Source organism: Microcebus murinus, chromosome 9 (assembly GCF_040939455.1).
Source record: "Microcebus murinus isolate Inina chromosome 9, M.murinus_Inina_mat1.0, whole genome shotgun sequence".
NCBI classification, from domain to species: Eukaryota; Metazoa; Chordata; class Mammalia; order Primates; family Cheirogaleidae; genus Microcebus; species Microcebus murinus.
This window is the reverse complement of record NC_134112.1, coordinates 70,943,268-70,967,465: the sequence shown is the minus strand read 5'-3', so window position 1 is coordinate 70,967,465 and position 24,198 is coordinate 70,943,268. Positions and strand designations below refer to the sequence as shown.

The following is a 24,198-nucleotide window of genomic DNA, read 5'->3' as shown; positions in this document are numbered from 1 at the left end:
GCGGTGGCCGGGAGGGAGCCTCCTGGACGCCCGCCAGGGGCTTGTTGCGCGCGCGGTTGGCCGGGACGTGCGCTGCGCCGGGTCTAGGCACATCCCCAAGGTTCTGGCAGCAGAGGGCGGGGAGCGCCCGCCCTCAGGGAGCAAAGAGCGAGGGAGAAAGCTTTTCTCCCGCGCTGGGCTGCTTGGGCAGATACTTTAAACCTGGGGCAACATTTTCTCAGCTATGAACCACCAAGAGGCGTCCCGGGGATAGCTAATATTTTCGCAGTGCATCATCCCAGCAGGGCTGGAGGGAGCCGGCGCGCCTGCAGAGATGCCCAGTATGGGCAAGGAAGGCGGCAGAAACAATCCTGCCCTGTCCTAAGCCGTTTTTTTTTTTTTCCTTCCCCATCGCCCAAGTTCCCTTGCTATGGAGACACTTCTGTCTCCCTGTTTTCACAAAGGAAGTGATGAAAAATGGCTTGAAACCTTTAGGCACATTTCACATCTAAACACAAGGGAGGAATCTGTGTGGGTGCGTGAGCGGCGTGATTTCGGTGACACTCGTTTACATCTAGTCAATGTGGATGTAAACGTGCGGAAGCAGGGATGCCGAATTTAACGATTCCCACTCGCTGCTGAAATGTCTCCTAAATGCTTCATAATGAGAAACAAAAATGTTTAACTTTTCTATAATTTTGTTACTGATCTTTTCTGGAAGAAAGGAATATTATGCCAAAAGGCTATGCCATATTTGCAAAATATGTAAAATATGTACAATTGTAGAAATATTTAATTAAAGCTTCAATTTTATCACCAGAGAGGATTGTTTTTTAAAGATGTGCTTGGCTGTGAGACAAGATTTGATTTTTCTACTAAGTGATTAGACTTAAAAAGAAAATGAGTTAGCAATTGTCAGGCTTGTACCAGGTGGGAACCTGAAAAGTATATATAGGACAGCATGTGGTTAATACAAAATCTAGGCTTGTAAAACAATATCTGCAAGAGTCTGGAGAGCCCCCTCCACACACACTTTGTAGATCTAACAGACAGCTGCAGCCAGCATTCCTTGCCCCTCCCTCCCTGATAGAGACAAGGCTACCCCTCCCTAGCTCTCCTGAGAATGACCACTTAGAGCTGAAGGATGGATGTGACTGCAGCAGGGGGCAGGGGTCCTATGAGTAGGTTGTTTGAGAAAGAATTTATTACAGGCAGCTTTTCTGGCCCACCTACTTACTCGCCCCGGAAAAACCTTCTATAAAGAAACTCAAAGCTCTCCCCTTTTCTCTTGTAGACATTTTATCACCTCCACCCATCTACACTTAGATGCTCAAAATAAAAAGCATTTTGCTACACATGAGACTCTCTCTCTCTCTCTGTGTGTGTGTGTGTGTGTGTGTGTGTGTGTGTCTTGGTTCTGGACCTAACAGCAATCAAAGTATTTTATCATTTCCTGAATTTGGGGCTTCTGTCTTTATCTTACTATAAAGCAGCACATACCAATTAATCAGTTATTTTGCTTTTTGGCCATAATGAGCCTGGAAAGTCATTATCCAACAATGGAAAGGACATGTTGCCTAAGGTCCATATGCAATGAAAAGTCAAATTATCACTTTAAATTTCAAAAGCTGGGAGTATGCCTGAAGGAGCACAGGTTAAAATAAAAACACTGGCAGTCTAGAGAGGGAATGTGGGTTGGGGTAAGGTGTACGAAAATGGAAACTAGAGGATGAAATGCCAATAGAGTTGATTATCTAGTTGGAGAGGAGACATGCAAATATAAAAAGGAATTATAAAGGATGGGCTATTATTGATAGCAGTTAAATTTTTGGGAAAAGATCATTTTCAACTAGGAAAGGCAGGCAAAGCACCACGGTGTCACAAACATTGGCATGAGTTTAATTATGCTGGACATTCACCATTAGTAGACTAAAGATCTTTCAAAAAGAGGGTTTTCTTAATTTTATTTCTGCCAGATTGCATTTCTATTAATAAATTCTTTGAAAAAATTGTGTTAACCAATGTTAGCAAACATGATATGCTCAAAATGTTCTGTAGCAGCTAGTGCATCTCTAATGATTGCTCCAAGGTGGCTGTTGGGGTTACCTTCTATGGAAAAATGTGGAAACCATTTCCCATCTATTGTTATTCAGTCTTCAGCTGCAGTGAGTAATCTTAACTGTGAAAAAGTCAACAGGAACACAGTGAGAGCTTGTCCTGCAGTCCAACCAGGAAGGAACTTTCTGGGGAGGCCTATGAGTGAATGCTTAACTAGTACTCAGCAGATGGAAGGCAGCCTCTCTGGGCAAGTTCATGTAGAAGAGTGTAACCAACAGCAGCACATGGAATCATAATGATCAGTGAGGCGTTGTCAATGCCAAAATGCATTCCTAATGAGAGGGAAAAACCACAGACTCTTTATTAACCTGCCTCAACAAGAAACTGGCACCAAAGAGAAACAGATCTTAGTCTTGTTATAATAGCTGACTTGGAGAAACAGCTCCAAATTTATGAGAAATAAAGAAAAGGTGAAGATGAACATTGTGAGCAGAGGTGCAACAAGATTTAAAATGAATAGATGATGTAAACAAAATTGTTTTTGTTTGATACCCACAGAGATAACTTTAGGCTTGGAGGCAAGTTAATAACATTCTCCAAATCATTTACTTTAAAAAATGTGTAGATGGCAACTCATTTGCCTTCTAAATTTTTTTTTTAGAAGCAGCATTAAAGGTCAGCTCGTGGGTTATATGTTACTAGGAAATATAGAGCTAAAAGGGACGCAGATCATCCAAAGCAACCATATTAAAAATGAATGAAACTGAAGCTTAAACATACTAAAAATATTTGTTCTTATGGAGTTCTGTTGGATAATGAAATATTTTACAGTTGATAAATAACTATAGCACCTGTTAATGACTTCTGGGACATGGGATTCTTAAATAGTTGTGAACTAAAATAAAATCTTAAGCCTCCCCCCATCCTCCCAACAGGCTGACTGAATGACCCCCTCTTGGCCAAGGGGATATCCCCAAACTAAATTGCCTGCCATGAGGAGGGAGGTCAGGCTTGCCTCCTCATGCCCCCCTCCCTTCTTGGAGACATCTTTTGTAACCCATTAACAGGCCTAAGGGTATTCAAGACAAACCTGCAGGTCCTCGATTTATACAACAAATATATGTCCGGTGGCTTGTCCTGATTAACAGCTCCTTATCTTAAAACATTCCAAGCCTTTAGACAAAGCTTCACGTGTTTAACCAATTACAAGTCAAAGAATCTTTAAACCCACCTATAACCTGTAGTCCCCCCTGCAAGATGGCCCACCTTTTTGAGCCAAACTAATGTATGCTTCCCACGTATTGATTTATAACTTTACCTGTAACTCCTGTCTCCCTGAAATGTATAAAACCAAACTGTGACCCAGCCACACTCAGTCTACTTGGTCAAGGCTTCTTGGGCATGGCTCCTGGTCATGGTCCTCAAATTTGGCTCAGAATAAATCTCTTTAAAATTATTTTACAGAGTTCAGCTTTTTTTCTGTTAACAAGATTAAAAAAATAACCAGTATAGCTGGGCCACCCAGCAGTCTATTTTAGATTTTACCCACAGCACTTGAGCTGTGCCTTAGAGTATTGCTGGTTAAATCCTGAATCACAAGGAGGTTGGGGGCCCTCAGGAAAAGGGTGAGAGGGGGTAAGGGTATTTTTCAGGGTAGTAACTATTTACATGCAAATATATAAACATGTCAATATTTTTACAATCTGTAAGTATATAAATGTTAATATCTCTACGACCTATCTAAGTATATAAACATCGATATTTTTAGGATCTATGTATTCAGCTGAATATTAACTCAGTTTATCATCATCACCACCTCACCAGGGGTCCTCAAACTTTTTAAACAGGGGGCCAGTTCACTGTCCCTCAGACGGTTGGAGGGCCGTTGGAGAGTGCGGTGCACATTCCACACATGCGCACTGTGGACTGGGGATGAGTGGGCTGCTAAGCAGGACAGGCAGCGGGGGCAAAAACACCTGGCGGGTGGATAAATGTCATCTGCAGGCTGCATATGGCCCATGGGCCATAGTTTGAGGTCCACTGAACACCTTCCTCTATTTGCTCACATCCACCAAATTCCATCGAGGGCTTCCTCCCATTCCTGCCCACTCTATATGGAAATTTACATAGGAAAAAAAAATGGCTTTCTGGATGAAGATTTGCCACATCACCTAAACAAATCTTTGCCTTATTTGGCTTGAAGACCCAATTGGAATCTACCTTGGTTTGGGCTTTTCCACTTCTAATATTTCAAATGATTTTATTTGCCATTTATTTTCTTAAAAAAGAAAGAAAACATATACAGGTATTTCTATGTTTAAAATAAATCTTTCTAACCAACCTGGCTAAGACAGTATTCTTTTCATATTGTGTCTTTAAATTGGCTTCACTTTCCTTATTTATAAAATGGAAAAACATCATTGATATCTACCCAATAGGGGTGTTTTGAACTTTAGTGATGTTGCATTTAAAATTCTGAGGATACTGCCTAAATCACTATAGATAGTAGAGTTCAGGGGACAATTTTAGTTCACAAATTCAGGATTGGAATAAACATTTCACTTCAAAGTATTTGTATCGTAAAATAGTTCAACCACATAAGATATAGAATAGATAGTATGGTGAGCACCTGTCATCAAGCTTGATCAAATACTATCATTTTGCCTTATTTGCATCAGAGTTTCTAAAATGGAAAACATTTTATAGGTACTACCAAAGTCCCTGTGAATTGTAACTGTCTCTTTTTCTATAACTGAACTTAATTTCTTTTACAAACACCCTTTCTTTCAGGTGGCAGAACATTTGTTTCAGTCACTTCCTAGTTTCTTCTACTTTTGGGGGGTTGCATCTGAATTCCAGGGGCTTATGAATTGCTAAGGAGTCTTGAGTGAGTCTGCAGAGGAGAGTTTCCTTCTTAGTATCTTGGCATCTGCTGATAGGTATATCACTCTGTTTTCAGTTATTGATCCATTCAGAAGACTGCTTCGCTATCCTTCATGCTCCTTGAATATGTCCCTTAGGGCCAGAGACACTTTCTTGCTATTTCTGTCCCTTTCCTGAGCCTCTGTGCAAACCCATTGAATCTGGGTGGACAGGCCTGATGCAGCATCCTGGAGCCTCGCAGGGCGATGTGGTGTAGAGATCAGAGTAAGTCCCCATGTCCTGCCACGGTGCAGAGAAACTCCAAGCTGTTGCTACCTCCATAGGCGGTACCCAGAAATATAGGAGGCACAAATATCTCTGTTCTTAGATCCTCCTAACTTATCTGAGCCTGGGCTTAGGGACACACACCTGTCAAACACTACTTTGCTTCATTTCCCAATTTCTTCTCCCTTGAGCAGGAAGCCTTACACTTTTATCACTCGATAGTGTTTTCATGCTGTGAATCCCCCAGGACTAAGGTTTTGGAATTAAGAAAATCTTTGTCTCTGCTTTTCTGCTATATGAATCCTTCTTTGGGGGTGGGTGGGGTAGGAAACAGTTTCAAGGGCAACCAGAAAAATAGCATCAGTAAATATTTCAAAAGTGTCCTCTGTCCCGAGTTTTCCTCTTTCTCTTCCACCAAATTCTGCCAAGATTTTTGCTAGTAACATCTTGAAGATCTGTCTGATAGTTCTGAAATATAAAAAACTTTCAAGCTCAAATTCCTATTATGTAATTTTAGAACCTCTGCCAATATTGACACTTCACCAATAGCCTCACATTAAGGCTCTTTATCTTTCTAAGTATCCTCAAAATATTGATAATGGAATAATACGTTGGCCCTTTAGCATTCCTTACGTCAGTTTACAATTTTCGTATCAAATCTTGTGTTATTCAATATGAGATCAATCTGATTGGTTATTTAATATGATTGAAATAAAGTTAATTCATAGGAAAACTTTTGAGTAGCAACTCCTTTGTAGAAAGTGTAGGTCTTTTTGTGTTCTAACTAAATTGGTAGAGGCATAGCCATATTATCATTACTAGGGCCCGTGGTACAGATTTGGCTTTATGGCCCTGTGTAAATGTTACCACAACAGCTAATTGAAAGTGAAAGGTGAAGTGGACCAACATGTTTTTGTCATCATATATGTGAAACACAGTTATTTAAAAACTAAATTTTAGGATGTGTTAACCAATTATTGGTTAACTACAATAATACTGCATAAATAAACTATTACAAAACTCAGTGGCTCTAAACCACCACCATTTATTCTCATAGATTTGTGGGCTGGGTTAGCCAGGGTGGCTGAAACAGCTCTACCTCGTAATGCTCCATATGTCTCTCCTCTGTCTTGGACCACCAAGCTGGTTGGAACACATTTTTCTCATGCTCCGTGAAGTAGCAGCAGCACAAGAGGACAAGAAAAGATATGCAAGGCTTCTAAAACCTCAGACTTGGGAAGGTATCCTGTTACAGGGCAAGTCACCTGACCTAGCCCTGTGTCAACGGATAGGGAAGTAAAGGCCACCAACATGAGGCCATGGCAAGGGTGTGGGCAAAAGGAAGTGTGAATAGCTCAAATCTATATCAGATGTACGCCGTCATTAGAGATCAGTTTTTGGCTTTCAATTTTACAAATTTTCATCTGAGTTTTTGATACGTACTATTTTTGTCATCTTTTATTTTATTCTCAGGAAGCTTTATACAGTTTACTAAAAATCTTTCCATTTAACAGTTGGTAACAAAGATAATCCCTTAAATTAAATGCAAACTTCTATATGAAGATTCTCAAATATGATGATTTGACAGAAGGCTTCTGAGAGAGAGACTCAGGCAGGTCACAGATACATTCTTTTGCCTTAAAACAGATGTGGTTTTCAAGACAATTGACAATTTAGGCTATTTTTAAAAAATTAAGTCATCACCTTTCCTCAAAAATCTTGGCTGGAGAAACCTAAAGGAATGATTGGTTCTAGATAGCTGAAACTGGCCTTTGGAGTGCCAAATTTTATATTTCAGTATTTCCCAACAAAAATCACTCTTTAAAGGATTTATTGTTCTCCCTGCTTTTTAAAGTAGAGTTGGCAGAGCACAGGTGCACACTCTGGGCCAAAATTCACTAGTGCCGCCAAAAGTGCTGGACTCTTCTTCCTACCTCTTCACTTTTTGAATGAAGCTCTCTAGTGATGCTGCCTAAAACAAGATTTCAGAAGCAAACTTCCAGTTGCCGAAAATTCCTGAACTAGTCTCACTGGTATTTGTGCTGCAATGTACAAGTGTCTTCATTGTTATTGTTCTGGATTTACAGCTAAATCTGATGAAACTGTGACTAACTTTGAAAATGTAGCAAAATCTTGTCTCTAAAAGTTGGTTATCTCAAAATTTCCAGCCTTGCTTTTTATTTATGTGCAAAATTTTGTTCTTTGAGGTAATATTTTCTTTCACAGATTCCGTGAAAAACAAAATCATAAAGGCAATCTGATTTATAAGCATAAAAGTAAATCCAAATATTGAGAAAATGCTAAATGAGCAAACCAAGTTGCACCGAGTTCTTTTCATTTATGCTGAAAGTTCATGAAAATTTCAGATTTAATTCATCATCTCATCATGATGATATATAAGAAATCAAAATAGCTTCCATGAAATTGGATGATGTACTTACCTGATTATTTTAATAACTGGACTATAATAACCTTGCCAAAATAATGTATTCAGAAAGCATGAAATGAGAGGCGAACAAAGATTTGGCTCATGTTTTTCATGTAGGTAGATGAAAATTATATCTATAGCAATAATAAAAGCAAAAATTAGAGTCATACCTAAGACTGAAAATATTTACTATAAGGCCTAAGTATAGCAATTTTCAGAAAAATTGGGGTCAAGTGACGAAACAAATTACTACATTCCATCTAGTTCAGAGATGTAGAATATTTAGATATGCAATAACGACTATGTTTTTTCCTATTCAAGCATAACAAAACTATGACCACCCTTTAGAAATATAGAAACCCATAAATGTTATTCGAGGTATGACTAAGTCTCAAGCCTAATATGATAACAAAGCATAAAGTAATATGATATAATATAATGCTATTAGTAAATATATTTAATATAATATAATAATACAATATATCTGAGATGTGTACTATTTTTATAGTACACTAGCAGAGCTTTTAAATAGTTTACTGGGAAATCACATATTTTATTTTGAACAAACAATTTGAAAAATCCATTTTCACTACAGTGAAATGATAAAGAATAAAAATGCCGTGAGCCCCTGAATAATGACACACAATTATAAGGAGATACTAAACTTCCATATTTTTCTTAAGTTAATGTAAATATTTGGGAGGAGTCCTTCACAAAAGCCTTTTGTTTTGTAACCCATCTGGCTTTAAGTCAGAGCTCCATTATTTAACAAAGGAAACTCTCTTTCCTTTTGGCCCTTTCCCTAGTAAATAAACTGTTTACCAGGAGCTGCTTTTACCTGGGGAAAATTTATCTCTACACTACTCCTTTTGATATAAGGATGCTTAATCATAAAACATTTCGCTCTTTAAAAAGTATACATAAGTATAGTATGTATGAAATTTCATACTGAGCATTAAGTGGTCTGGTCTTTATAGAGAACTTTACTTTCTTATAATGATATGAGTTTGTTATTTCTCTAGTTCCAGAGAAAGTTTGTGATAGCAACATCCACTTTTGTACATACTGGAGGATGAGGTTTCATTATGCGCTTTGCCTTCAAGCAACTCAGCTTACTGCAGAGGGAATGTGAATGCGTTTTTAAGCAGGTGTGGTGGATTATGGTTTTTGGACAGCTCATAGACTCTTTTCATAGGGCCAAACAAATGAACTCTTTGCCAGTTTCCTCTCTTGTCTGTCTGTAGCTACTTCCTCTACACCTCTTTCCATGTCTTGCTCAAACAACTTGCTAGGTAGGGCCTTGCTACTCAAAGTGTGGTCCGGGGCCTTGAAGCCTCAGTATTCCCCAGAGCTTGTTAGACATGCAGAATCTCAGGACCAAGCCCAGAGACACTTAATCCAAATTGGCAGTTTAACAAGATCCTCAGGTGATTCATATTCACATTCAACCTTGAGAACTAGTGATGTAAGGGAAACTTGGAAACTTCAGACTTGAAGATGTTTAAAAAGGCAGAAGTTACGCCAGCAAATATCACTTTTCTATGTAAGAACCATGAATGCAGAAAAGGCACCCCACAAATACGTGCAAAAAGAACCGTTACATCATGGAAAGAGCCGGAGAACTGCAGCCTGCATGACCTACAGGGAATCCCAACTCAATGAGAGGAAGTAACATGCTATTAAAGAAATATTTGTAAGCAAATTAAAGGAAGCATCATTTAAGGGGGAACCCTACAGGCAAAGTTGGCCAAGCTGCTTGCAGAGAACTGGCAGTTCTTTCTATTTCTATAAACTGAAGGCTTCTTGGAATGTGAAATCAAGAATTACAAACTGGGCAATAGCCAAGATGATTTTTTTTTTTTTTTTTTTTTTTTTGGTATGAAAGGGCATGACCTATATTAAACTCTCTGATTAGCCACACCCAAAAGGTATTGGTGAATTGCAAGAGTTGAAGCAGTACCAGTTTATTAACTTTATCAGAAGACACAGCAGTTTCTTAGGGGCTGCTTTAAAGTAGCCCAAACTCATCTTGCACTTTGAAGAGCCTCATGCTGTGTGGACCTCAAGGCAGACTTTAAGGCTGGAGGGATTTTCCTTTCCAATTCTGAATATTTCTTCAACTCTAAGTGTGATAAAATCATGGAACCTTTAAATAAAATCACTACCTTATCATGCAGCCTAGAGCTTGGCCTGCATCTGATCTGTTTCAGATAGATTAATGCTTGTCATTGCCAAAGTTTTCCAGGAAAAATATTTTACAATCTTTTTTTATTCTTGCCATTTTCCCTTGTTTGAATATATTTATGGTCACAGTTTTTGTGCGTGTGTGTGCCTACTCTAAATTATTGTTTAAGATAACCCCATTTAGGTTTTCTCTACCTCAGAAAAAAAGCTTTAATAAAAATAATTCTTTGTACAATACTTTTATGTGTATTATGACCCTTCAATCACTCTTAGAACAAATAATACCAACCAAGCTGGCACTTTTTCAGGGGTCCTAGTTTTCAAATTTTGAATTGTCATAGTATCTTCTTCTTATCTAATAAAATGTATATAAATAATGTGGTTATACATTTGTTTCTTCTGCATAGTAACAAACATTTTTTGGCATTTTACTTATAGTGCTTTGATCATGTCCCCACTCTACCCCAATCCACCCCATGTACGGTCCCTGTACACACGACACATGTAATTGATTGACCATGCTAGGTGTTCTGTGGAGATCCTTTCATCTTGTTCATGTTTTCTAACTCTAAATAATATTCACTTTTCTTGTGTCTGCCACAAAGCTATATTTAAACTGGAGAGAAAGGGTTGGCTGCATCTTATGCTTTTTTAAGTATAATATATTCCAGTGTCACGATTTCCCATTTTTGATACAGCTCCCTGCTTTGATACTGTCTGGTTTACCACTGTTACTTTGTGAGAAAATATACATACAGCAAATATTTGCCATGTTAATTTGGTGATTTCTTTATTTTGGTGCATTGTATATTACAAATTTAAATCAGAAAGAACATTAAACTTTGTTACGCCATTTAAGAAAAAGTTCTAAAGAAATCCTCGAATGTTTATAGCAGCACAATTCATAATTGCAAGGCTGTGGAAACAGCCCAAGTGCCCATCAATCAAAGAATGGATTAATAAAATGTGGTATATGTACACCATGGAGTACTATTCAGCTCTAAGAAACAATGGTGATATAGCACACCTTATATTTTCCTGGTTAGAGCTGGAACCCATACTACTAAGTGAAGTATCCCAAGAATGGAAAAACAAGCACCAGATATATTCTCCAGAAAACTGGTATTAACTGAGTAGCACCTAAGTGGACACATAGGTGCTACAGTAATAGGGTATTGGGCAGGTGGGAGGGGGGAGGGGGGCGGGTATATACATACATAGTGAGTGAGATGTGCACCATCTGGGGGATGGTCATGATGGAGACTCAGACTTTTGGGGGGAGGGGGGGAAATGGGCATTTATTGAAACCTTAAAATCTGTACCCCCATAATATGCCAAAATAAAAAAAATAATTAAAAAAAAAAAAAAAAAGAAATCAAGATCACATTGGGTGGTCCAATTAGTTTTTCTTTGTCTCATAACAAAACAGAGCAAACCTTCATCCTTCAAAGCCCTCTAAAATATTCAATTCCCTGGACTGGATGAGAAAAGAGGAGGAGAAGAAAGAGGAAAGAAAGGGGAGAAGAGTGGATGGATCTGTGGTAGTAATTGCCAATATTGGGAAATATAAAACCTCATGCCCTATAATAAGAGTCTAGTGTAATAATTATCGCAAAGTGCAGCATCACTGTATTAGGTGTGAATAAAAATTAGGGGAAAAATGAGCATGGAGATCACAATACTCATTATCACTATAGACAAATTTTTATTAAATTTTTATATATGCACAAAAGAATACTATCATGTTGTTCCATACCACCTAATACCTTAGTAAAAATTATATATATGTTAAATATTTATTGATATACATACTTACATGCAAATTCTGATAATGTATAGAGAAACAATCATACACATACTGCTTTTGCAATTAAAATTGTAAAGGCCAGTGGGCAGAACCTGCTTCTCTAACTGCCTGGCACACTGGTTCCAGCCAACTGCTGTCTCAGCTAAATATCTATTGAAAAGCAGTAAGACAATATACAACTGAGCCATTGATATGATTCTACACTTCATTTTAGTTTTTCTGCTCTTGAAAATTTACTATGGGCAAATTATTCAACAGGAGGGAAATACATTTATATATGGTTTCGCCTGGGATTTCCAAGATAAAAGTAACTAACAATAAGATTGGATAACATATTAAAGGACGCACAAACTGACAAGACATTTCCAACCAAATGAAGAAAAATACAAAATATACTCCATTGACAGGGGAATGAAAAACAGGTGCTCCTCAGAGCAGGAAAGGTGACATGATTGAATGAAGCATGAAGAAGAAGATTTTGGCTGGAAGGGAGAACAAGTCATTAGAACAGCCATCGACACATCCTAGGAGTAAGTAGAAAATCACCTCCATAGTGATTAAGTGTATGGACTCGGGTGTCAGATTTTCTTGCCTCAAACCCTTACAGTGTGATCTTGGGCAAATTCCTCAACTTCAGGGCATCTGAAAAATGGGGATGATAGTAACATTCACATCATAGGGTTGCTGTGCAGATTAACTAAGTGCCCAGCAGGTAATGAGTGCTCAAAAAATGCCAATGCTCCTCTTTTTGTTTGTACTGAGATCAGAATTCTCCCAGCTACATAATGCATGGACGATTCCAACCAGTCTCCTCCTCAGTGAAATAAGCACATTAATCCTTGCCACTTGCTTCCCTGGGATATGGTGTGCTCATCCCTGCAGCTTTCCAAATGACTCCTTGTTTCACTGTCCCAGTTAGCTGAGACAGCAGTTGGCTGGAACCGATGTGCCCGCCAGTTAGGGAAGCAGGTTCTGCTCACTGGCCTTCTCTTTCCTTTGTTACTGCTCGGTGCTCTGTGACAAGTAACTGGGAGACAGGAAAGAAGAGAATGCTCCAAAGATGACCTGTTGCTCTTATGTCTTCCTGATCCATTTATGTCTGGGAGAAAAATTTGCCCTTGGCTCTGAGCAGTTTCCCACTCTGAGTCATGTCTCTTCCTTTCTCTCATCATTCCACACCCCTACCTTTTCCTATAATGGCAAAACCACTTCTCCAGCCCTGTAGCCAAGCTGAGTGACCTAACGTGGCCCAGTGAGGCAGATAGGTGTCCCTGTCCTATTTTGGGATAACTGTTGAAGTGGTGTCCTCTGATTTCTCTGACTGCTGCGTAGTCTTTCTTTGCCACAGACATCGCAACAGTCAATAGCACAGAGAGGCAACGTGAAAGAGACGCAGATGGCCACAAGTTAGTGTAGTTTTCGGTTTCAGTTTTGCTCTTCTGCACTATCTTTATTTAGGGCACATGGTTACAGCAGAGCCCTCAGGCCCCCTCCCAGGGTGCTATTCATTCAGTAAGACATAAGTAACTTTCCTTTGTGGAGAAAAAAAGCTCTTTTAGCTGAGTTCAAGTCTCTCCACCTCTGTTCAGCTTCCATTGCCCCCTTCACTGGGGATTTAGGGCAAGGATGTCCTAAAGCAAAACTGTGCAGGGTGAAAATCATGCCATTGGAGCTTCATGTTTTTCCTTTTCTGTCCCAGGTTTCTCTTTGGTGGCATCTCTTTTAATTAGTGTGTGGTATTCTCATATGGCACTCAGAGCCCCATGTTCTGTTCCCTTTAGTAGTTTTCAATACCCCTTTCTCAGATCATTCATTCACCCTAAAGGAACGGGTGCCTGCTCATAGATTGATATGTTACCCCACTTAAGTGCCTTTTTCACTTAACAACCCATCAAGATGTAAGGTTCCAATGACAGTGTTTTAGATATAATCCAACGAATGAAGTTGGAGAGTAGGCACAAAAATGTCTTAAAAATACTAGGGGGTGCCTTATTTTGCTCATGTTGCTATTAGGGGGTTAACATGGAGAAGGAATTGAGATTATTAGGTTGGAAGCCAACCTTATTTTTATTCCTAAAACATACAACATGAATATCGAGTATCCCCTGTCCTTTGTCCCCTCCATTAGCTCGTTCCCCTGTCTTCCCTACACACATATACACCTTAGGGGAAGAAGTATACCAGATCCTGACTTGTGATAAATTACATTAGCTGTGGTAATTTTTCATAGCACAGGGACTCACAGGGATTCCTAAAAATCTAGGAATTCCTGTCATGAAGAATCAGTCACATACACAGTGTCACAATCAATGGAGGAGTAAAAAGTGCATGCATTTAATTATTGTAATTACAGCACACCAACCCTGTATGGATAGAAAACTCATTGATTTTTGGATGCTTCTGAACAGCTAGATTGGTTTTCATATATATAGCCGAGTCTTCATCCTACTGAAGGTACAGAAAACAACGAGATGGGAAGTTCCTGAGAGACCATTTAGTCCCATTCTTCCATTAAAGATAAGAGAACTGAGACCCAGAGATTAAACCGTTTTCATTCAGGAGGGGAAACACCTCAGCAATGGCAGTGCCCACTGGAATCCAGACGCCCTACTTGTAGGGCAAGGCTTTTTTCACTACACTCCAACGGCTTCCCAAGAAAAGCATCCAAATAATAAATTAATGAGATGTGGATGACTATAAAAAAGAGGGACTTTAAAAGTTCTTTGAAACTATAAAGGACATTTTAAAAAGCCAAATACCTGCTTTAGTATTAGAGGTTGGTCATTTTCCCAGATGAACTGACAAGAAAGTCTGTGCCAACATCAGCAACTACTCTTCTCAAACTCACTTTCCAAAAATAATTTTGGACTCTAGTCTGGCTTTATGGTACAGGTATCCAAGTACATGTGATTTATATTGTTATTACTTTCTTATTTAAAAAATTAGAAACAGAAATATCAGTTTATTTAGGATTAGCAAGAAGAGATCTCATAAAGAAGATGAAGTACGATGGGTTTGTGAACAGGCTATTTCATACCATTCATCGAATGACAGAAAAATTTGTATGGAATCTCTTTAAATGTTAGGAAAACAAAGAATTAATTTACCAATCTCATAGTTTTTTAAAAATGCATTACTGAATAAGCAATAACTTACATATTTATTGCAAATGTTGAATTTTTAATAAGATAAAAAGTAGTTTGAAAAGGTTCTTATTGATCAGTTCCATATTTAATGTAATAAAAGCAATAAACACATTATGGAATTTTAGAAAGTTTATTATGGATACTGAGGAAGTCTCCTTATCACCTACCTATTCCTGCCCCAAATAAAAGACCCAACATATTTGCATATGAAACCTACATCCACTTGGTACAAAATTTGAGTCTTTGGGAAAAAATAGTTAATGGAAATTCTCAATAAAAATACATTTTGAAAATAATTGATACTGTTCATAAATAAGAAAATCATATGTGTCTCTTGTTAGAAGTCAAAAAGTTTTGTTATATAGTTATGCTTATATATTTTGGGTTTAAAACTTGCCAATAGCTACTTGAAAAGATAGAAGCTCATGATTTATTAAAATAGATATTTTATTCATAAAATACCTTTGGCTTACCAACATATCCAAATGTTTTTAAAAAACATTTTAAAAACAAGGTATACCTATAAAGTCATGAGACCAATTGACCTTTTCAACTAACATCATAAAGTCTGTGCGGTCAAATGAGTGTTAATGGTTTAAGGTAATGATCATGAGTTTCATCTAGCAATGTTACAGTGGCCTAAGGCAGTTTTGAAACTGTTTCTTTTGTAACTACCTTCAAAAGAATTCGAGCTTCATAATTTAATCATTGACTTGATTTGGTCCCCAATAGTCTTCCAGTTCAATAATCCTTTATATTTACCAGTCCTGGTAATTTTGAAAAACTTATTCACTTTCACTGAATGAAGATTTGACATTTATAAGGATATTCAAAGGAATATTAATTTAGGTTCTGATGGTAATTCTGAAATTTAAGCATTTATACACATTTAAGGTAAGTTATAGTAACTACTCACATCATAGACTTTTTAAAATATGTGCCTATCATTTTGAAATGAGATTTTGTTAAAGCAACAGTGACTCATAACACTGAAGTAGGATTCTACAGTTCAAAATGATAAGAATAACTTTATCCTGTGTTATAAAACCCGTATTAGAGAACATCTTAAAGTAGCTGCTAGTTTTTAATGTATGCATGTAGCTCAGTAGCATAGACCCAACAAGTTGATAACTCTCCTACAAGTCTCTCTACATAGATCACTGTAGTTAAAATTGTACTTAAGTGTCTGAAAAAATAGCCTTTATTGTACAATGTTATTGAATAGCACCAATATTACTTGAAAGTAAAATGAAACATTAATAGGAATGCAGAACACAGGTTTAATTTTTAAGTATAAGAGAGAAAGCATCTCCTGGGTGAAATACCAATCAGGCATGAATTATTTTAAGATCACAGCCAGATAAATATCAGTCATAAAACATTTCAGATTTTGCTTGGAAAGGTTAGAAAGGAAAGCTTTGTGTCTTACTCGTTTACGTTCTATTCCCAAAGAAGATATACAAGTGTTTTCATAATCAAGACAGTGCAGTCTTACCAATGAAGTTATCTTGTGAAAGCTATATTTACTCATTCTATATATTAGTTCAACAAGATAACAAATATAATAAAAATGCTTTAAAGCAATCTGATTAGAGCAACATTTACATTAAGTACAAAATATACAGTAAAATGAAACATCTTGTTAAATAGGCTTATAGGTTAACAATACCGTAAAAGAACATATTTTCATGAATCTATTTTCACATTTATTTGTTTTATTATATTTGATAGTTACTATAATCACTGTGTGCTTTTGTTACTGAAATTTCTAGGATCTTTGTATATCCTAGCTCTAAGTATCCTCATGACTACATTTGTAAAGGTAATTTAAAAAGTATTACTCCCAGGCTTAAAAAAAATAAGAAATCCTATATTTTTATGAGCAAATAGTGCACAAAACTACTGTAGTGTTTTCACAGAAATGACCCTTGATCACCATAGACTCATCATTTAAAAAATGTATGCTTTTGTAGCAAAGCAAAAAACTGCCTTTCGAATTAAGTGTTTTCAATCTACTGTATAATTCAGGTTATAAAGTTAGTTATGAAATCCTATTAATTAGAAAAGCATTGTTTGAAAAGAACTGCCAATAAACATTTCTAAATGTGGTTGCCCATCTTAATAGTTTTCTTAATTAGAACAGTTGGGAAATGAACAGAACAGTAGTCCTTTTATGTTACAATAACAAAGAAGTATTACAGTTTCCAAATCTCTAGACCTGGGGTCCAAGTGTTCAGTCGTGGCTCAGTTGCAGGCTGATAGAAGAGAAGCTTCGTCCCACGCTTGTACACAATGGGGCAATGATAACATCTGTCACACTCTTCCATATTGTCTGCACTGAAGGCAGAACCATTAGGCAGGTCTTTACAAAAGGCATTATAATCCTGGAATAGAAGAACAGAGATGTGTAACGATTATTATTGTTACCAAATAAGGTCGCTGACTCTTGTATATGCATGAAAAGGTATAATAATTATACTCATTTAATTTATAGTGGTAAAATGTACAAAAGATATGTTGCTTGTAAAATAAATAGTCATGTAGATGATAAATACTGATATTCTTTCTACTGGTGGCATGCTGTCTGACACAGTAAAAGAAAAATAAATAAAATCATATATTTATCTACCTCATCTCTACCACTAAACATTAACCTGCCTAACTCTTCATATTTCCCTGATTCTACTTCCTGACAGCCTTTCCTGCTGCCTCACTCCACTTCCCTTGCCCCTAGACCAGGCTGGGTTAGATACACTGTCTTTGTGCTTCTAAAGTATGGTAATAAACTTCTTAATCCTCAAATTTATCAAAATGTGTCATAAATAGATGCTTACATTCCTGCCTTTCCTATAGAATGTAAGTTTTTAAAGTGATAACACCCTTGACCCTTAGTAAAGGTTTGGGCATAAATAAATATATCAATCTCTTATGCTTTGTATCATTAATTCTGCTTTATATTATTAACTTTTCATAATAATCATATGCACTGAAAAGGGCTGTGTGGTGTAGTTAAAACAGCCCTGGAATTGATGTTAGAACTCTTAGACAAGAACAACTAGTCTATACTGAAATATTTGATATGTTTTTTATTAAGAAAACTACATATTCTTATATTCCTCAAGATGGTTAATTTTCTATGTAATCCTCTAAATATTGTTCTCTGTTGTAGCAGTTGTGAATTCTCAGGCACTGATGGTGGTCTCAGCAGAATCTTTATTACCACCTGGGTAGGCTCAAAGGAATTGCCAAGTTTTCTTGGTTTGCTATTAAAATGTGACTTACTTAAAGGTCTGCTGTACTTAGCTCAAAGTGAAGAAAAGATCAGGCAACTATCTGATTGACTGATACACGTTTAGAATACAAAATTATTCATACTGACCATCTATACAGTTTATATTTATCCTGTATTTTGTTCCCAGTGCTAAATACATGAAGCACTTTTATAAGAAAATTAATTACTGGGTGTTTCAGAGCAAAACAGCTGAATAGAAACCTGAAGGATGGCAACTTTTGACTCTTATGCTTCTCACTTGATGTGTGGCCTTGGGCACATCAAATTAAGGTGAGAACAGGAAACTTACACAACTGGCTATCAGGATTGACATTTCTTATGCACCCCTGAAATGTCCATATGATGCTGTCACTATAGTATATAACAAATAGACCTATTTTGAATTCAGAATATATAAAGAAAACAATTATAACAAAATAACCCCAAATTGGCCTACAACATGGTTGAAGTTTAGATCAGAATGTTTCCTAACCAAATCACTTCACTCAGAATATAATGCACTTTCCACTCTTCCTTAGGCTAAGAATTTTTTTTATCCCCATAACTCCTGAGATCTACATGTCTTAATAGGGAATTAAGCATGTGACAAAAGTGGATTTTCCAGTTTAACAAAGTGCAGCGACCCACATCTGAGCACTTCAGTTCATAGGATGTGGTGAACTCATTTTAATTTTATTTTCTTTAAGTTGTTCTCTCATTTTGGAGCAGAGAATCCAATGACTCTCTGATATCAAACTTAAGTTGGGATCTGAACATCACAAATAGTTTCCCTTCTGAAACTCCAGGAAATTTTGAATGACCCAAAATTTTATTGAGGCTCAATGTAGCCAACCAAATACTTCTTAAGTAAATTTTATAATCTATAAGATTATATATTCCTCCACTGGATAATAAAGCCCCAGGACAAGACTTTTATTTAGCTTTGTATTAACTATAGTGTCATGCAGATTGCATTGTCATGGCAATTTGCTGTATTAATGGTATCTTCTAGAAATGAGATTGCTACTATTGCATTTCGATCAGTTGGACGTCTATTTGCTTTGCATTCCAGCAAAAATAAGGGGTATTGGTGCTCCACTCACGTTTCTTTCGTAATGATCCACTTATGACCAATAAATTGTATTTGTCAAATAACAGCTATCTCTGTATGATGGTGGTATGGAATCAAACCAGTTCACTGGTGCCTAATGACCTGCACTTCCAGGCTAGGGTCCAACATTACTAAACTTCTGTGTTTTGCTGTTGTTGTGTTGTTGTTATTTGTTTAAAGAATGTAAAATCAGATCTGTCATATTGTGACTTGGTTCAGAGTTCCATTACTGCACATGTTCATAACTTTGGTCACCACCAACTTATTGATAAAATAATAAACAACCCCCTTTAACATAAAATTATATATATATATAATGAAAAGAAAGCAAAAAAATAAAAAGCTTACTTATATTGGTTTTCTCTTCTATATAGTCTCTCCTTCTTCTGGTTTTACTGTGTCATGGGAATGTTATCTATTAATGATAAACTTATTTTATCAAGGCACAAACTAACTTTTAAGGATTCTTGTTTGAAACTCCTCCTGTACTTGCAATCACAGCTATCTAATGACAAATGTCTGATAGTTAAATATTAATGTTTCACATAAATGTAATTTGTAAAACAAGCTAAAGTTAAATGATACATTTTATGTAGCTAAAAAAAAAGTGGGTTGATGATTCACCAATTGAAGCAAGACCAAAAAACAAAACAAAACAAACAAATAAAAACAATCACTCCTGTTCTCAGAAGTGCCAGCTGGAGAGAGGCAATATTTGGTTAATTGTAGTTTTATATCTTTCTACCATTTATTAAATGAAAAACTTATTTTTTTTCAAATTCTTTTCCCACAAAACTTTGAGAAAGCTTAGGGTTTTTTTGGTCTATAAATATGGCACTTTATATTTCCAAATAGCTTCATAGTAAGTGTTTCATAACATGCTATGTTCAGTTTTTCACATTTTTGAAAGTGACAAAATTGACATAGAGGTTAGATGACTGGTTTTAGTTAATTAGGAATCCTAAAATTTATGTGCTAACTTAGGCATCTTTAAAACAAAAATCCATGTGTACATGTTACAATATGAGATAACTATACATCTGGCCTTTGTGAATCTGATCACATAAAAACCAAACATTTTCATTTCTCTGGCAATCATTTGGCACGTTCAACATAGTTTAATTGTTTGCAACCTTTAGTGATGAAATTCAATCCGTGTTGTTTATCCTTTACTTATTTGGTGAATTTTTATTTGTCTTTTAAAAGTTTTTTTAGACTCCTTTCTCTCTGTAAAGCCTTCCTTGTTCCTCCCTCTACTCCATCAGAGTTAAGTGCATTTTCTCAGCACCCATCTCTGAACCCAGCCAGCTGCCCTGGTATGCTGTGAATAAGCTGAAGGTAGATCCTATATTTCATCCATTGTTGGCCCAGTGCCCAGCACAAACTAAGCACTCAATAAATGTAGTGTGTGTTGAACTAACTAGATAGCTAACAGACTAGAGAAATTAAGATTCAGATGATAAAGAGGGATGATGAATAATTTGATAACTTCCAACAACATGCTCATTGTTGTACGTGAGCATGCATCAGAGTGTGGCAATATCATATAAAGTGGTTAAGAAAGACATGGAGGCACCTGGGGTAATACATTTCATCAGGAGTACTGTGAGCAACTAGCTTGACTGTTGTGATACTGAGCATGATATGAACATTCTTCCTCTTAGATTAAAGCAGATAGGGTTTAACACAACAATAACAAAACTTGTTAAAATATGAAGTTTTTCTTCAAAAATTTTAAGTGCCCTAGCACTCTGGGAGGCTGAAGCGGGCGGATTGCTCAAGGTCAGGAGTTCAACACCAGCCCGAGCAAGAGCGAGACCCTGTCTCTACTATAAATAGAAAGAAATTAATTGGCCAACTAATATATATAGAAAAAATGAGCCAGGCATGGTGACGCATGCCTATAGTCCTAACTACTCGGGAGGCTGAGGCAGGAGGATTGCTTGAGCCCAGGAGTTTGAGGTTGCTGTGAGCTAGGCTGATGCCATGGCACTCACTCTAGCCTGGGCAACAAAGTGAGACTCTGTCTCAAAAAAAAAAAAATAAAAAATTAAACGCTTAAAAATGTTCTCCAAAGTTTTATGATGCATTTTGAGTGTGAATAAATTTACTCAAAACATCCTTTCAATGGCCAGTGGGTTTCCATATTTCTTTTCCCTTTAACCAGATGCCATTTCCATTTGTGCTGCACCAGTGAAAAAGTAATTTGGAGGCCTTCTCATTCATCATCCTGAAGCTTGAGATTTCATTCATTTGTGCTGCGGGACCCTCACCTGAGCTGCACACACCTCCTCTGGTTCCAGCCTTGCTATTTGTCTGCAACAGGGCTGGAGTATTCCGCCCTCCACCCCCAGCACTGTTTAACCAGGTCTGACAGCCCTGTGCAATTATATGGGCAGTGGCATTCTGCTCAGAAATCACTTCTATTTTACCAACCAAGCACAGGTAGAGATGGGACAAAAGGTAATGAAAGAAGAGTCCCACCCAGAACCACAGACACAAGTCATGACAGAGCCCTGTGAGAGGGCCTGTGGCAGGAAGCATAGCTTCTAGGTCCCCACCTCCACACTCAGCTCAGCCTTAAGGATGTGAAGGAAAATCACACTCCAGGAAAGTTGGACATTCTTTTTTCTATTTAAATTCCCAGCCCAAATTGTTAATCCAAAAAAAGCACACTGCCTTTCAAGGCCTTCCAATTTTTGCTACTGCTAAGGAACCCATGGGTGTCCTTCCGCCTGCAACAGGCATAGGAGAAGAGGAGGGCAGGGGCCAGGTGGCCAAGAACAGTTCCAGTTTCAGAAAGCAGGTCCACCCCATGTGCCCCTTCTCACCAGATGTGCAGGCAGCTGAGGGTGGCAAAGAGAATTCCCGCAACGAAGGCCAGGGGGATGGCCAGGAACACGGTCAGGAACTTGTACATCACGTACTTGCTGATTTCAAAGAGGGCATGGCTACAGATCCACACTTTGTCACAGGAGTGCGTAGTCATGGGCTCTGCGATCACATCCTCGAAGCCCACCTGCAGAGACAGGACGCAGGGACCCCAAACTGTGACCCAACCTGCCGCCCCGGGAACCGGGAGCTCTGGGGGCTGGGGAAACGAGAAGGAAGGGCGTGGCTAGGGTGCCCCACCGGAATTTGGCTAAGAATTTCTGGGTACGCAGGTGGCCCTGGCATCAGGTGGGCCAGGGGGAGGGTGCGGGTCTCAGACCCTGCGGGGCAGAGCAGCGGCGAGGGAGGGGAGGGGAGGGGTGGGGGAGGGGCTTGGGCCTGCGGCTGTGGTTACCGCCCGCCCCGGGCTTCACCTTGAGGTGCGAGTTGAGCCGGTGGGGATCCCGGTCGTGGTCCGAGTCGGCGAACTTCTCGGGGTCGGCGAAGTCGACGTCGCCGTGGTGGCTGTAGGAGTCGTCGTCCAGGAAGAGCTGCACGTCCGCCTTCTCGGTCTCCAGCCCCATCGCGGCGCTCGCTGCGTGGCCGCTGCAGCCCGGCTGGCGCGGTGCGGCTCCCGGCCGGCGCGGCCTCCCCTTCCCGTCGCGCCCGGCCCCGCCCCGCCTCGCCTGTCCCCCACTGCCCGGGCGGCGGCCGCTTCCCGCCTCGGCTCCCGGCCCCGGCCCCGGCGACCCGGCCCCGCCCCGCGCGCCCCGCCCGGGCCCGCGCTGCAGAGCTGCCTCCGCCGCCCGCCCCGGCGCGTCCTGTCCCGGCCCTGCGCGGGGGGCGCGGGGTGCGGTCCCGGCCTGCCGGGCCTCCTGGTCACGTGGCGAGGCGGCCAGACGGCGATGCCTAAGAGCCGGCAGGTTGTCCCAGGGAGGACGGACAGGCTGCGGGGGGCAACGCGGCGGGCGGTTACGAGCCGGGCCCTGGAGCCAGAAGGTCTGTGCTCACCTCCTGGCCCTGTTTGCCATGAGTGCTTCCGAGCCTCCGCCAGCCACCTCCTTCATAAAATGGGAGCTGCTTCAGAGTTGTCCTGTGAGAATTAAATGCCAATTGTATGTAAAACTCTTACATGGCCCCAACATACCGTAAGCTTCCAGTCAACACTGTTGCTGCTGCATTGTGAAGAGCCGCAGCATACCTGATTGCCAGGGGACCCCTCCAGTGCCAGGGGCCCCCCACAAGCGCGTCAGCTATTCTGCTATCCCAGTGCAGTGTTAGAGCCAGCTGGAGACAAGGTGTGGATATGGAGTTGGAGTTAGGTAGGTGAGCCCCCTGCCCCTCCTGAGTTTGCACCTTCAGGTCGGTTTTTTTTTTTTTATACTGTTACTACAGCTCTTTTTTTTTGAGAGAGAGTTTCACTGTGTTGTCCGGGCTAGAGTGCCATGGCATCAGCCTAGCTCACAGCAACCTCAAACTCCTGGGCTCAAGCAATCCTTCTGCCTCAGCCTCCCGAGTATCTGTGACTACAGGCATGCGCCACCATGCCCGAATAATTTTTTTTTTTTTTTTTTTTTTTTTTTGAGACAGAGTCTCACTTTTGTTGCCCAGGCTAGAGTGAGTGCCGTGGCGTCAGCCTAGCTCACAGCAACCTCAAACTCCTGGGCTCAAGCGATCCTCCTGCCTCAGCCTCCCAAGTAGCTGGGACTACAGGCATGTGCCACCATGCCCGGCTAATTTTTTGTATATATATTTTTAGTTGGTCAATTAATTTCTATTTTTAGTAGAGACGGGGTCTCGCTCAGGATGGTTTCGAACTCCTGACCTCAAGCAATCCGCCCGCCTCGGCCTCCCAGAGTGCTAGGATTACAGGCGTGAGCCACCGTGCCCGGCCCCGAATAATTTTTTAATATATATATTTTAGTTGGCCAATTAATTTCTTTCTACTTTTAGTAGAGACGGGGTCTCGCTCTTGTTCAGGCTGTTCTCGAACTCCTGAGCTCAAACGATCCACCCGCCTCGGCCTCCCAGAGTGCTAGGATTACAGGCATGAGCCAATTTTTCTTTGAATCAGACTCTGTTGAAAAATTCGGGAACCTCTACGATGCAGTCACATCTGAAATTACCTTGTAGGAACCCTGTCAATAGAACCCTAACACAAAGCCAAACTGCAATAGATGAACCGGCCTGCTGACC

At 39.4% G+C, this 24,198-nt stretch overlaps 1 protein-coding gene across 2 annotated transcripts; it reads right to left on the bottom strand.

Annotated features, from left to right (window-relative positions):
• Positions 1–16,010: 16,010 nt before the first annotated feature.
• Positions 16,011–22,717, bottom strand: CAV2 (caveolin 2). Of its 2 annotated transcripts, XM_012761098.3 has the most exons (3): positions 22,437–22,702; positions 21,963–22,150; positions 16,011–17,133 (listed from the first exon to the last, which is right to left on the bottom strand). In XM_012761098.3, the coding sequence occupies exons 1-3, from the start codon at positions 22,584–22,586 to the stop codon at positions 16,983–16,985; spliced, it is 489 nt and encodes a 162-aa protein (XP_012616552.2). In that variant the 5' UTR covers positions 22,587–22,702; the 3' UTR covers positions 16,011–16,982. The 2 variants fall into 2 exon arrangements, with proteins under 2 accessions (XP_012616552.2, XP_075862682.1); XM_076006567.1 differs by lacking the exon at positions 21,963–22,150 and having other exon boundaries at positions 22,437–22,717.
• Positions 22,718–24,198: the final 1,481 nt, after the last annotated feature.

Coding starts and splice junctions, on each gene's coding strand:
- CAV2 (XM_012761098.3), bottom strand. CDS start 22,586: ATGGGGCTGGAGACCGAGAAGGCGGACGTGCAGCTCTTCCTGGACGAC. Junction 22,151..22,436: donor GGCTCAACTCGCACCTCAAG/GTGAAGCCCGGG, acceptor CTGTCTCTGCAG/GTGGGCTTCGAGGATGTGAT. Junction 17,134..21,962: donor CTCAGCTGCCTGCACATCTG/GTGAGAAGGGGC, acceptor CTTCTATTCCAG/GATTATAATGCCTTTTGTAA.